This window comes from Zea mays, chromosome 10 (genome assembly GCF_902167145.1).
Source record: "Zea mays cultivar B73 chromosome 10, Zm-B73-REFERENCE-NAM-5.0, whole genome shotgun sequence".
Taxonomy (NCBI): domain Eukaryota; kingdom Viridiplantae; phylum Streptophyta; class Magnoliopsida; order Poales; family Poaceae; genus Zea; species Zea mays.
In genome coordinates, this window is record NC_050105.1 from 92,173,109 (window position 1) to 92,187,014 (window position 13,906).

The 13,906-nt window shown below is 44.9% G+C and overlaps 1 protein-coding gene across 1 annotated transcript; it reads right to left on the reverse strand.

Annotated features, from left to right (window-relative positions):
* Positions 1-11,402: 11,402 nt before the first annotated feature.
* Positions 11,403-13,104, reverse strand: LOC103642619 (uncharacterized). The gene is made up of 3 exons (XM_008665850.1): positions 12,771-13,104; positions 12,612-12,685; positions 11,403-11,456 (listed from the first exon to the last, which is right to left on the reverse strand). Exons 1-3 carry the CDS (start codon positions 13,102-13,104, stop codon positions 11,403-11,405), a joined length of 462 nt encoding a protein of 153 aa, XP_008664072.1.
* Positions 13,105-13,906: the final 802 nt, after the last annotated feature.

Below are 13,906 nucleotides of genomic sequence, written 5' to 3' on the forward strand. Positions count from 1 at the left end.
CATCTTGCAAATTCACTTGAGTTCTTCTAGTCTCAAGATTTCATAGACAGTACAACATTGCCTTTGCTCTATGGAGACAAACCTATTGTACTCTAAGATCAAGTTGACAAGTAGCCACACTAGCCAAAAAAAAGGTGAGGTGTAAAGCACTGCACCCATGGAAATATCACATTGATAAGTTGGGTTGTAACCCAACAGTCAATCAAACTCAACAACACCATAAAACTTCATTGTATAGTGTTTTCACACTACACCAAGTCGGATTAGATCCTCTATACACAAGCTCAATAAACAATCGGTCCTACAAGTACTAGAACCCAAGAATCCTTTTGGGGAAAAAAACATCCACAGTCAAGCATATAGAAATATATGATGGTAATAGCTCAGAGATTAGTAAACATTGCATCCAAAAAACATCATGACGATATGTATATAAAACAAGTACATTAGTAGCTTCACTCGCATAATAATTTCAATAACAACCACATCCAGAAACCAATATTAAATAGAAGTAACATTTCATATCAAGCATTACGTCGCTAACGACATACCTCATCAAACCATAAAGGGGTTTGGAGTAAGGAAATTCTAGTCATTTATACAATAAAATACTAATATGAAAGATATATGAACCCATACCCTTCCTATATGTGCAAGTGTGTCAAATTTATCTTCAAATTGCGTAGAATCTAAAGCCTATCCTCTGATACCAACTGTAACACTCCAGGTTCCACAAACAACCCGGAATGCTACTGTACTACACTTCCGACGTCCATATATAAAATTTCGGCAGCATCCCCTTTGCAAGATAGCATAAAAGAGGGGGCAACATAGTATAAACATATATCATAACTAAAACATACTAAGTATTATTAATCGACTAGCAAGGAAAGATAAACATACGACCTGAACTGAATTAACCAGTGCGCACGACCATATAAAAAAAATAAACAAACTTCCTTTGACAATAAGTTTCTAATTAAATCATGGCTGCGCCTGGGCAGCGTTATTGTGAGAGTGAAAGTGGACGTGCTGCTACTCCCCTCATTCCCAACATGTATCAAGTACCTGCATTGAGTAATGCAAGAGTGAGATGACACATCTCAGCAAGTAAAATAATATCAAACAGTTTAACCACATAAGAACATTGTTTTACCACCACTTGATTCCACAACCTTCCTATTACGAAGGTGCAACACGTATACAACGTACAACGCACCTAGTTACCACACCTTGCAGGTAGAAACCACAATAGTAACATAGTAATGTCACACTTTATATATTCCTCATGAGTGCAAATGTCTGCAAATGCAAGGATGACTTCTGCCTTCATACCTCTAAGGATATGAAGCCGCATCGTACCCTCCTCGGGCAACGTACGATGCTAAAAATGTACCGGTACGGTCGGACCATAAGATCACGACATAACTTCAAAATGCAAGATGGATGATGCGATGTGCATGTCATGCCTACAACACTTCATATAACATGATTCAAAAGACACTTCAACTTCATCCAGATGGGAATCAACCACATATATCATTACCAAATTATGATCATCCACAATATTAGACAATTGAGAATTAATACTTCCAAACAAATAAACTTCATCATAGAATTCAATGATTAACATAATTAAAACTTATGCATACTCAATGACAGGGAATAGGATGCAAACCAAACGGTAGCAACCACCACTGTATTTACTTGCCTTTACCGGAAGTTCGGGCAAATCCCTAAGTACGATCCGGAAGTCCACCACCTGTTTTTGACACCCAACTTAGTACACCAATTTCACATAATCAGGCTCATAAGCGACGCCGCACCTACGCACAAACTCAAACCCCGCCGCGGGTTACATCTCTCCCTACACCCACCAAACTGCAGCGACGCTGCTTAATAATTTCATAACTTTAAAATTATGACAGCAGTGGTAACAAACAAAAACTCCAGAGGCATCTACATAAAATTCCCCACAAGTTTTGTATACAATTTATAATTAAATTCCAATATCTAATTAGCCCAAAACAGTCCACAAGATGAACCCTGTAATCTGTTTTTCTTTGTCTTTTGGACAGCGACATACCCAGATTCAAACAGCGATATCTTTTAAAATATAATTCCAAATCAATCGCATAAGTACTCATTGGAAAGATAAGACAAATCCCTACATGATTATCATACTGGTTAACACTAATTACCCACGAAAAATTCCCAGAAACTGCTAATACCACTGCTGTTCACCCACCTGAAAAATCTGTTTTATTGGACAGCAACATAACCGGATTCAAACAACGATATCTCCTGAATTATAACTCCGAATCGAGCGCATAAGTACTTGTTGGAAAGATAACATAAAGCCCTATATGATTCTCATACTGATTAACACTAATTACTCCCGAAAAGTTCCCAGAAACTGCTAATACTGCTGTTGTTCATCCCCCTGAAAATCTGTTTTTTTTGGACAGCCACATACCCGGATTCAAACGGTGATAACTTTCAATTTATAACTCTAAATTGAGCGCATAAATACTCGTTGGAAAGGTAAGGTAAAGTTCTACATGATCCCCAAACTGATTTCCCTTAATTCCTCACGAAAAAACACAGAAACGGCTAGACTACTGCTGTTCACCCACCACCTAAAATTCTGGACAGCCACATACCCGGATTCAAACGGTGATAACTTTCAATTTATAACTCTAAATTGAGCGCATAAATACTCGTTGGAAAGGTAAGGTAAAGTTCTACATGATCCCCAAACTGATTTCCCTTAATTCCTCACGAAAAAACACAGAAACTGCTAGACTACTGCTGTTCACCCACCACCTAAAATTCTGGACAACCCCCTCTACCCAATCGCAAACGCAACCTCTAATCAATTAAATTGCAGCGCAAATGAACAAGGAATGAACACAAAAATCACCTTGGATTCTCCCCCTTTCCTTCCTTCTTCCCTCCACCAAAACGATTGAAGACTCGCACCACGACGACGATGATCAGAGCGGCAAGGATTGGCACCTTGGGAGGAGGGGATTGGGGGGGGGGGGGCGGCTAGGGTTTGGTGGCTGCAAAAATTGAGAGAGGAAGAGATGGGCAGGGGGGCGGCGGCCAAGGGGAGGAGGAGAAGTGGGGGGGGGGCGGCTGCACATGGGGGGGAGGGGTTAGGAGAGAGGCGGCTAGGGTTTGGGAGGGTTAATGGGCCGAAACTCCAATTGCGGCCCAACTAACCCACGCGACAGCTCCCGACCGCAACGCAAGCGTCAAACCAAATAAATTCTACTGCCCTAGTTGTGAATGTTTTCCACAAAATCCCAAATCCCCAAAACAACAACCGGATGAGGAAAAAAAACAAAAAGAACAACCCCCAACTTCTCTTCTTTGCAAACCGGGTATCACAGGCACGTCCCTGATGTACTCTTCCTATCAACCTTGCATCCAGCATAATTGGAGTCTGAATATCCAATCAAGTCAAAGGTAGACCCCTTTGGATACCAGATCCCGAAGCAAGGTGTAGCAACTAAATATCTAAGAATTCGCTTAACGGCCACAAGGTGGCACTCCCTTGGATCGGATTGAAATCTAGCACACATGCATACACTTAGCATAATATCCGGTCTACTAGCACATAAGTAAAGCAAAGAACCTATCATAGACCGGTATGCCTTTTGATCAACAGACTTACCTCCTTTGTTGAGGTCGACGTGTCCGTCGGTTCCCATTGGAGTTTTTGCGGGCTTGGCGTCCTTCATCCCAAACCGCTTGATCAAATCTTGTGTGTACTTTGTTTGGGAGATGAAGGTGCCGTCCTTGAGTTGCTTCACTTGGAACCCAAGGAAGTAGTTCTACTCGCCCATCATCGACATCTCAAATTTGTGAATCATCACCCTACTAAACTCTTCACAAGACTTTTGGTTAGTAGAACCAAATATTATGTCATCGACATAAATTTGGCACACAAATAAGTCACCATCACAAGTCTTAGTGAATAAAGTTGGATCGGCTTTCCCAACCTTGAAAGCATTAGCAATTAGAAAGTCTCTAAAGCATTCATACCATGCTCTTGGGGCTTGCTTAAGTCCATAGAGCGCCTTAGAGAGCTTACACACATGGTCGGGGTACCGTTCATCCTCAAAGCCAGGGGGTTGCTCTACGTACACCTCCTCCTTGATTGGCCCATTGAGGAAAGCGCTCTTCACATCCATTTGGAACAACCTGAAAGAATGGTGAGCGGCATAGGCTAACAAAATACGAATAGACTCTAGCCTAGCCACAGGAGCAAAAGTCTCCTCAAAGTCCAAACCTACGACTTGGGCATAACCTTTTGCCACAAGTCTCGCCTTGTTCCTTGTCACCACCCCATGCTCATCCTGTTTGTTGCGGAACACCCACTTGGTTCCCACAATGTTTTGCTTGGGACGTGGCACCAGTGTCCAAACTTCATTTCGCTTGAAGTTATTAAGCTCTTCCTGCATGGCCAACACCCAGTCTGGATCTAGCAAGGCCTCTTCTACCCTGAAAGGCTCAATAGAAGAGACAAAAGAGTAATGCTCACAAAAATTAACTAATCCAGAGCGAGTAGTTACTCCTTTGCTTATATCACCCAAAATCTGGTCGACGGGATGATTCCTTTGAATCGTCGCTCGAACTTGAGTTGGAGGGGCCTGTGGTGCTTCTTCCTCCATAACATGATCATCTTGTGCTCCCCCTTGATCACACGCCTCTTCTTGATGAACCTGTTCATCGTCTTGAGTTGGGGGTGCACCATTGTTGAGGAAGAAGGTTGATCTTGCTCTTGGTGTTCCTGTGGTCGCACATCTCCAATCGCCATGGTGCGAATTGCGTCCGTTGGAACATCATATTCATCTACATCATTAAGATCAACTTGCTCTCTTGGAGAGCCATCAGTCTCATCAAATACAACGTCGCTAGAGACTTCAACCAAACCCGATGATTTGTTGAAGACTCTATACGCCTTTGTATTTGAGTCATAACCTAACAAAAACCCTTCTACAGCTTTGGGAGCAAATTTAGAATTCCTACCTTTCTTCACTAGAATGTAGCATTTACTCCCAAATACATGAAAATATGAAACGTTGGGTTTGTTACCGGTTAGGAGTTCGTACGACGTCTTCTTGAGGAGATGATGAAGGTAGACCCGGTTTATGGCGTGGCAAGCCGTGTTCACGGCTTCCGACCAAAACCGCTCGGGCGTCTTGAACTCTCCAAGCATCGTTCTCGCCATGTCTATGAGCGTCCTGTTCTTCCTCTCTACCACACCGTTTTGCTGTGGTGTGTAGGGAGCGGAGAACTCGTGCTTGATTCCTTCCTCCTCAAGGTACTCCTCCACTTGAAGATTCTTGAACTCGGACCCATTGTCGCTCCTTATCTTCTTCACCTTGAGCTCAAATTCATTTTGAGCTCTCCTTAGGAAGCGCTTGAGGGTCCCTTGGGTTTCAGATTTATCCTGCAAAAAGAATACCCAAGTGAAGCGGGAAAAATCATCAACTATAACAAGACCATACTTACTTCCCCCGATGTTGAGGTAGACGACGGGTCCGAAGAGGTCCATATGCAGCAGCTCCAGGGGTCTTGATGTGGTCATCACGTTCTTGCTGTGATAGGCATTTCCCACTTGTTTACCCGCTTGACAAGCTGCACAAGGTCTATCTTTTTCGAAAGTTACATTTGTTAGACCTAACACATGTTCCCCCTTTAGAAGCTTATGAAGGTTCTTCATCCCAACATGTGCTAGACGGCGATGCCACAACCAGCCCATGCTAGTCTTAGCAATTAAGCGTGCATCTAGACCGGCCTCTTCCTTCGAAAAATCAACTAAATAAAGTTTGTCGTCTAGTACACCCTTAAAAGCTAGTGAACCATCACTCCTTCTAAAGACAGACACATCTACATTTGTAAATAAGCAATTATACCCCATATTACATAATTGACTAACAGACAACAAGTTATACCCGAGCGATTCAACCAAAAACACATTTGATATGGAATGCTCGGATGAAATAGCTATCTTTCCTAGTCCTTTAACCTTGCCTTGATTCCCGCCACCGAATATGATTGAATCTTGGGAATCTTTGTTCTTGACGTAGGAGGTGAACATCTTCTTCTCCCCCGTCATGTGGTTTGTGCATCCGCTGTCGATAATCCAGCTTGAGCCCCGGGATGCATAAACCTGCAAGGCAAATTAGGCTTGGGTTTTAGGTACCCAACTCTTGTTGGGTCCTACAAGGTTAGTTACAATAGCCTTAGGGACCCAAATGCAAGTCTTGTCTCCCTTGCATTTGGCCCCCACATTTTTAGCAATCACCTTTTCATTTATGCATGAGAGAACAAATTTAGCATTGCAAGCATGAAAGACAGTGGTAGATCCATTACACACTTTCCTAGGAGCATGAGACACAAAGTTTCTCCTATGATGAATAATATTCTTCTTAGGCATATCTCTACCATGCACAAAGGAAGAACTCGAAGCAATCATGGTATTTGAAGCATAAGCATTACAACTCCTATTATGATAAGCATTTCTAGAAAATTTTCTATCATAAATAAATGCATGATTCTTTTGACTATTACTAGTCATAGGAGCCTTCCCTTTTTCCTTGTTGAAAATGGGAGCCCCTTGACTTGTTAAGTTCTTGGCTTCCCTCTTAAAGCCAAGCCCATCCTTAATTGAGGGATGTCTACCAATAGTGTAGGCATCCCTTGCAAATTTTAGTTTATCAAGGTCATTCTTGCTAGTCTTAAGTTGGGCATTAAGACTAGCCACTTCATCATTTAATTTGGAAATGGAAATTAAGTGTTCACTACAAGCATAAACATTGACATCCTTACACCTATTGCAAATCATAACATGTTCTACACAAGAGCTTGATTTATTAGCTATTTCTAACTTAGTATTCAAGTCATCATTAATACTCTTTAAGCTAGAAATAGATTCATGGCATGTAGATAATTCACATGAAAGCATTTCATTTCTTTTAACTTCTAAAGCAAGAGAATTTTGCGCACTTACAAATTTATCATGCTCTTCATATAAAAGATCCTCTTGCTTCTCTAACAATCTATTCTTCTCATTCAAAGCATCAATTAATTCATTGATCTTATCAATTTTAGTTCTATCTAAACCTTTGAATAAGCTTGCGTAGTCTACTTCATCATCACTAGACTCATCATCACTTGAAGAAGCATACGTAATAGTACTTCGAGTACTTACCTTCTTCTCCTTTGCCATGAGGCAGGTGTGACGCTCGTTGGGGAAGAGAGACGATTTGTTGAAGGCCGTGGCGGCGAGTCCTTCGTCGTCGGAGTCAGACGAAGAACAATCCGAGTCCCATTCTTTTCCAAGGTGTGCCTCGCCCTTAGCCTTCTTGTAAACCTTCTTGTTCTCTCTCTTCCCATTCTTTCCTTGTTCCTGGTCACTATCATTATTGGGACAGTTAGCAATAAAGTGACCAATCTTACCACACTTGAAGCAGGAGCGCTTTCCCTTCGTCTTGCTCTTGTTGGGATGCTCCTTGCGACCTTTGAGCGCCGTCTTGAAGCGCTTGATGAGATGAGGGCCATTTCATCCTCATTTAGCCCGACCGCCTCAACTTGTGCCACCTTGCTAGGTAGCCCCTCCCTGCTGTTTGTTGCTTTGAGAGCAACGGTTTGAGGCTTGTGGATTGGGATTGGGCCATTCAACGCCTCATCAACATATCTTGTGAAAGGGAATTAGGCGTACACCTAGTCCCTAAATAATTTTGGTGGTTGAATTGCCCAACACAAATAATTGGACTAACTAGTTTGCCCTAGTGTATAAGTTTTACAGGTGCCAAAGGTTCACACTTAGCCAATAAAAAGACCAAGTATTGGGTTCAACGAAAGAGCAAAGGGCCAACCGAAGGCACCTCTGGTCTGGCGCACCGGACTATCCGGTGCACCAGAGGACTCCAACTTCAAACTCGTCGCCTTCAGGAAATTCCAGAGGCAACTCTGCTATAATTCACCGGACTGTCCGGTGTACACCGGACATGTCCGGTGCTCCAAGGAAGAGCGGCCTCAGGAACTCGTCAGCCTTGGAAATTCACTTCGGCTGCTCCGCTATAATTCACCGGACTGTCCGGTGTAACAGCGGGGCAACGACTACTTCTGGCGCCAACGGCTACCTGCGGCGCATTAAATGCGCGCCAGCACGCGCAGAAGTCAGGCACGCCCATGCTGGCGCACCGGACACTCTACAGTACATGTCCGGTGCGCCACCGGACATCCAGGCGGGCCCAGAAGTCAGAGCTCCAACGGTCGGAACCCAACGGCTTTGGTGACGTGGCTGTCGCACCGGACTGTCCGGTGTGCCATCGAACAGACAGCCTCCACCAAACGGCTAGTTTGGTGGTTGGGGCTATAAATACCCCCAACCACCTCACATTCAAGTCATCCAAGTTTTCCACTTCTCAACTACTTACAAGAGCTCTAGCATTCAATTCTAGACACACCAAAGTGATCAAATCCTCTCCAAACTCCACACAACGCCCTAGTGACTAGTGAGAGAAGATTTGCTTGTGTTCTTTCGAGCTCTTGCGCTTGGATTGCTTTCTTCTTTCTTTGATTCTTCATTGCGATCATACTCACTTGTAATTGAGGCAAGAGACACCAATCTTGTGGTGGTCCTTGTGGGAACTTTGTGTTCCAAGTGATTGAGAAGAGAAAGCTCACTCGGTCCGAGGGATCGTTTGAGAGAGGGTAAGGGTTGAAAGAGACCCGGCCTTTGTGGCCTCCTCAACGGGGAGTAGGTTTGAGAGAACCGAACCTCGGTAAAACAAATCCGCGTGTCTCACTTCATTATTCGCTTGCGATTTGTTTTGCACCCTCTCTCGCGGACTCTATTATATTTCTAACCCTAACCCGGCTTGTAGTTGTGATTATTTTTGAGAATTTCAGTTTCGCCCTATTCACCCCCCTCTAGGCGACTTTCATCTTGCCTCCTTGATCATCATTCGCCCGCTTACAAATTTTCCGAGTATTTCCTCGGGCGTCATCTTGGTGTACCTAGGATTTTCACGGATAGAGTTAACAAGATGAGGATCAAGGACAGTGAAGGACCTTAGCATAAGCCGGACGACGTCGTGGTCCGTCCATCTCGTGCTTCCATAGCTCCTGATTTTGTTGACCAGGGTCTTGAGCCTGTTGTACGCTTGAGTTGGCTCCTCCCCCCTGATCATTGCGAACCTTCCTAGTTCGCCTTCCACCAACTCCATCTTGGTGATCATGGTGGCGTCGTTCCCCTCATGTGAGATCTTGAGGGTGTCCCAAATTTGCTTGGCATTATCCAAGCCGCCCACCTTATGATACTCTTCCCTGCACAAGGATGCTAAAAGAACAGTGGTAGCTTGTGCTTTTTTGTGAATTTGTTCATTGATAAACATGGGATTATCCATACTATCAAATTGCATTCCATTTTCTACTATCTCCCATATACTTGGATGAAGAGAGAACAAGTGGCTACGCATTTTGTGACTCCAAAATCCGTAGTCCTCTCCATCAAAAGTGTGGAGGTTTACCAAGAGGAATGGAAAGCAAATGAGCATTGGAATTTTGCGGAATACGAGAACAATCAAAAGAAAAGTTTGAGTTGACCGTTTTCTTTTTCTCGTCGTCGTCGTCCTTTTTGGAAGAAGAGGACTCGTCGCTGCGTAGTAGACTATCTTCTTGATGCGCCACTTCTTCTTCCCATCCTTCTCCTTATGACTTGAGCCCGAGTCAATGGGCTTGTCGTCTTTTGGCTCATTGATGAAGGACTCCTTCTCCTTGTCGTTGATCACCATCCCCTTTCCCTTCGGATCCATCCCTTCGGGCGATTAGTCCCTTTTGTGAAGAGAACGACTTTGATACCAATTGAGAGCACCTAGAGGGGGGGCCGGGGTGAATAGGTGATCCTGTAAAAACTTAAGACTTAAAGCCACAAAACTTGATTAAGTGTTAGCACAATGAAATCAAGTGGCTAAGGACCGAGCTCTTGTGAAACACAATAGTCACAGTGAGAACAAGCACAAGAGACACGATGGTTTATCCCGTGGTTCGGTCAAGTACAACACTTGCCTACTCCATGTTGTGGCGTCCCAATGGACGAGGGTTGCACTCAACCCCTTTCAAGTGATCCAAAGATCCACTTGAATACCATGGTGTTTTTCTTTCTTTCACTATATCCCGTTTGCGAGGAATCTCCACACTTTGGAGCCTCTCGCCCTTACAAATGATGGTCACAAAGAAACATGGGTGTAAGGGAGGGAAAAGCAACACACACAAATCCCAGCAACACGCACACACACAAGCCAAGACTTGAGCTCAAATGACACACAACAAGTTCACCACTGGAACGGAGCTCAAATCACTAAGAATGTCAATCGAGTGTGCAAAGATGGAGTGCGGGAGTCTTAGAATGTTCAGAGTATGCTTGGTGTACTCCTCCATGCGCCTAGGGGTCCCTTTTATAGCCCCAAGGCAGCTAGGAGCCGTTGAGAGCAATCCAGGAAGGCAATTCTTGCCTTCTGTCGGGTGGCGCACCGGACAGTCCGGTGTGCCACCGGACAGGCACTGTACAGCGTCCGGTGCAGATTGCTTTCCTAAATTGGCGTAGCCGACCGTTGAAGATTTGAAGCTATTGGCGCACCGGACTGTCCGGTGCCCCCATCAAACCGTTGGCTCGGCCACGCGTCACGCGCGGATTGCGCGGCCGACCGTTGGCTCACCGGACAATCCGGTGCACCACCGGACAGTCAGGTAAATTTTAGCCGTACGCCGCCGGCGAATTCCCGAGAGCGGCCAGTTAACCAGACGCCAGCCTGACGCAACGAACACTGTCCGGTGCACCACCGGACAGTCCGGTGCACCCAGACTGCGCAGAGTCTTGGCAGCTCCAGCCAAGTCTTTATCCTTTTGTGTTTTCTCTGATTCTAGCACTTAGACAAATATGTTAGTACAAAAACCAATGTACTAAGTCTAGAATCATACCTTTGTGTTGATTTTCACTTCATCCTCCATTTGACACTTATTAATACTTAAGGCATTTGTGTTGGACACTTAATCACCAAAATCCTTAGAAATGGCCCAAGGGCACATTTCCCTTTCAAGTAGTCGACGGCCTGCTGCATGGGCAGACCCTTGTACTCCATGATAGTGGCCATGTCCCACTTGAGCATGCACGACATGGTGCACGCGCCGCATGTGTATGTGCCGAACCTGATCAGCTATGAATCCCCAATGCGCCCGAGCATCTTGCTCATCAATCGTCTGTGGACATTGTCGTCGCACACCCCAACGTCTCCGATGCGTACACACTGATGGGCAACCCGTTCATCACCATGCCCGCCTTGTGTACGTTGTCGCTGTCCACGCTGTTCGCGCTACACTTATCCATTCGCGCTGCACTTGTCCATCCCCATCGGTGGGATGAGGTAGTCGAACTGCGCGAGCGTGAAAAGTAGGAAAAAAGAACAACCATGGTTAGTTCACTGTTGAATCGATTCTTCTTTTTTTTTGGTAAGCATACAACTGAGATAAGAAATAAAAATAGTGATGCATGAAACGGGTGAACAAGAAGAAACCAGGATGTTGCCGCCTGCTGGCCTCCTTGGTGAGCTTGAGCATGCTGATGGTAGTCCAACTGCACGAGGGCAAACAAAAGGAAAAAAGAACCATGGTTAGTTTTTTGCTGGATCGATTCTTCATTTTTTGGTAAACATGCAACTAATATAAGAAACAAATGGAATAATGTATGAGATGGGTGAACAAGAACGAACCATGATTCAATAAAATAGTTAGTTGCCCCTGTGTTACTATGTTTCTATATTCACAATATTTATAATATCTATCCTTTATAGAACATACACAAATATGAGCTCTTATGGTTTCAGGATCACTCAAGTCTCCCAAGTGTATATCGAAGAAGTTTGAGAAAAGTCCCAATGATGAAGGTGGAGAGAGCTCATAGATTATGCGGTACAGTGACATTGGTGGGACTAACTCCATCAACGTAATCAAGCTTCCTGAAGCACAAGAAGAAAAGGAAAATTAAGTCAATGTAGTTTTATTTTCCAATTTGTACAACAACAACCATCTTAAAAAGCCTTTCTCAATAAAACTGTGGGTGGTACCGTCTTACCAACAATGGTGCCAAATGTAACCAACAAGAACTGTTTCAGGCCTAGATTTAGTGCATCCGACTCTTTCGCTCTTTCTAGTCCAGAATTAATCCAATTGGAACACTTTTGCCTAGAACGCTTCTTCTCCTTGCTCGGCAGCCTAGGATTGGAAAAGGTTGTTTGAGAAAAATATGAGTTACAGGCTTACAACTTCAGACATGTGATAGCCAAACCTGAATCAACTAAAAGCATGTATGAACAAATGCAAAGAACCATCTTGATAGCGAACTTACAAACACAAAGAATAATCAACCAAAGGCATGTCTTACTGCTTCTTTATAAGCTTTCTCAAATTACAGTCTTGCTACCAAAATAAGAACCATTCACTGTATACAATAAGAAGCTCTAGTAAATGGCAGAGTAGTAGTAGTAGTCAAAACTGACCGATTGCGCTGATTCAAACACTACTCTGGATACCTGCAGAGTAAAACATGCACTGCTAGTATAGCAGTAGCTGTCATTCTTCCCTAACCTCATAGTCAAGCCCCTTTCTGCATATTATTCAGATAACACAATATTTATCACTCAATTGGTAACCATCAGTGTGTATAACACAATATTTACCAAAATAAGAACCAACGTCGCCGGTATGGGGCCGGTGAGGCCGGGGTTGGACTTGAGCACAATCTGCTCGAGCGAGGACGACGACGTGAACAGCGCGGTCGACGTCGAAGCAGACGAAGACGGAGAGCATCCGGAGGTGCGGCAGGCCGCGCAGCGAGGCGGGGTCGAGCCTGGCCCCGGGCCTGCAGGGCGGGGTGGTGACGTCGGGGGCCAGGTGGAGGCGGGTGGTGTGGAGCACGCGTGCGTCGTCGGGCGCGAGCTCGCACTGCAGGCCCGGCAAAGGCGTGTCGGTGTAGGGTCGCGGGTGGAGCTGCGGCCACGCCGGGTCGCCGAGGAGGTCCGCCATCAACCGGAAGATGGCCGCCAGCTCCGCCCCCGGCAGCTCTGGCGCCGGCGCGTCCCATCCAGGGATTGCGGGTGATGGGGATCGCAGCTAGGAGGGTGAGGAGGGCGCGATGGGGAGCGAAGCAGAGGGGGAGGATGTCGGGGGTGTGGGGGGAGAGGGCAGAACCGTGCACCGTGAACGCCTACACTATAGTCTTAAGTAGTAGTAGAGATTTGTCACCTATTGTGGAGCTTCACCCGAACCATCAGACCAGCCCCCCGTGCGCCCTCTTACCAGGCATATACACCCCACGCACGTGACCCATGTCAGACTAAAATGCACGTGATCCTCCTAAGACCGGCTCCAACGGAGCCCCCTTCTTCCTCCCCTAACAAAACGGCGTGTATGACTCCTCCCCTCCTTGTTGCAACCTAACTCCCTCCCTCCCCCTCATTTGGGTGTGTGAGGGATTTCACCGTGTGGAGAGGGGGAGCTCTAATCTCCCCCACTTCATTAATCAGTAAAATTAAATGTAGAATTAATTGTTTTCAATTTTAAGTACCAGATAACAATGTGTAGTATGATATTATAAATATTCTATAAATTTTAAAACTCCAAAAACTGATATATAAAAGTAAAATATTTCACATAAAGTGTAAAGGGTGGGCCTGATAGGGAGAATGGATTGAGAGGATGAGAAAGAGAGGGAGAAATGAAAGATGGGGATATATTTAAAAATGAATAAAAGTACGAATAGGGGAAAAGTGAGGGGGAATGGTTGGAATCAGTATAAACAGATTTGATTATGATTTTACATCGAAAC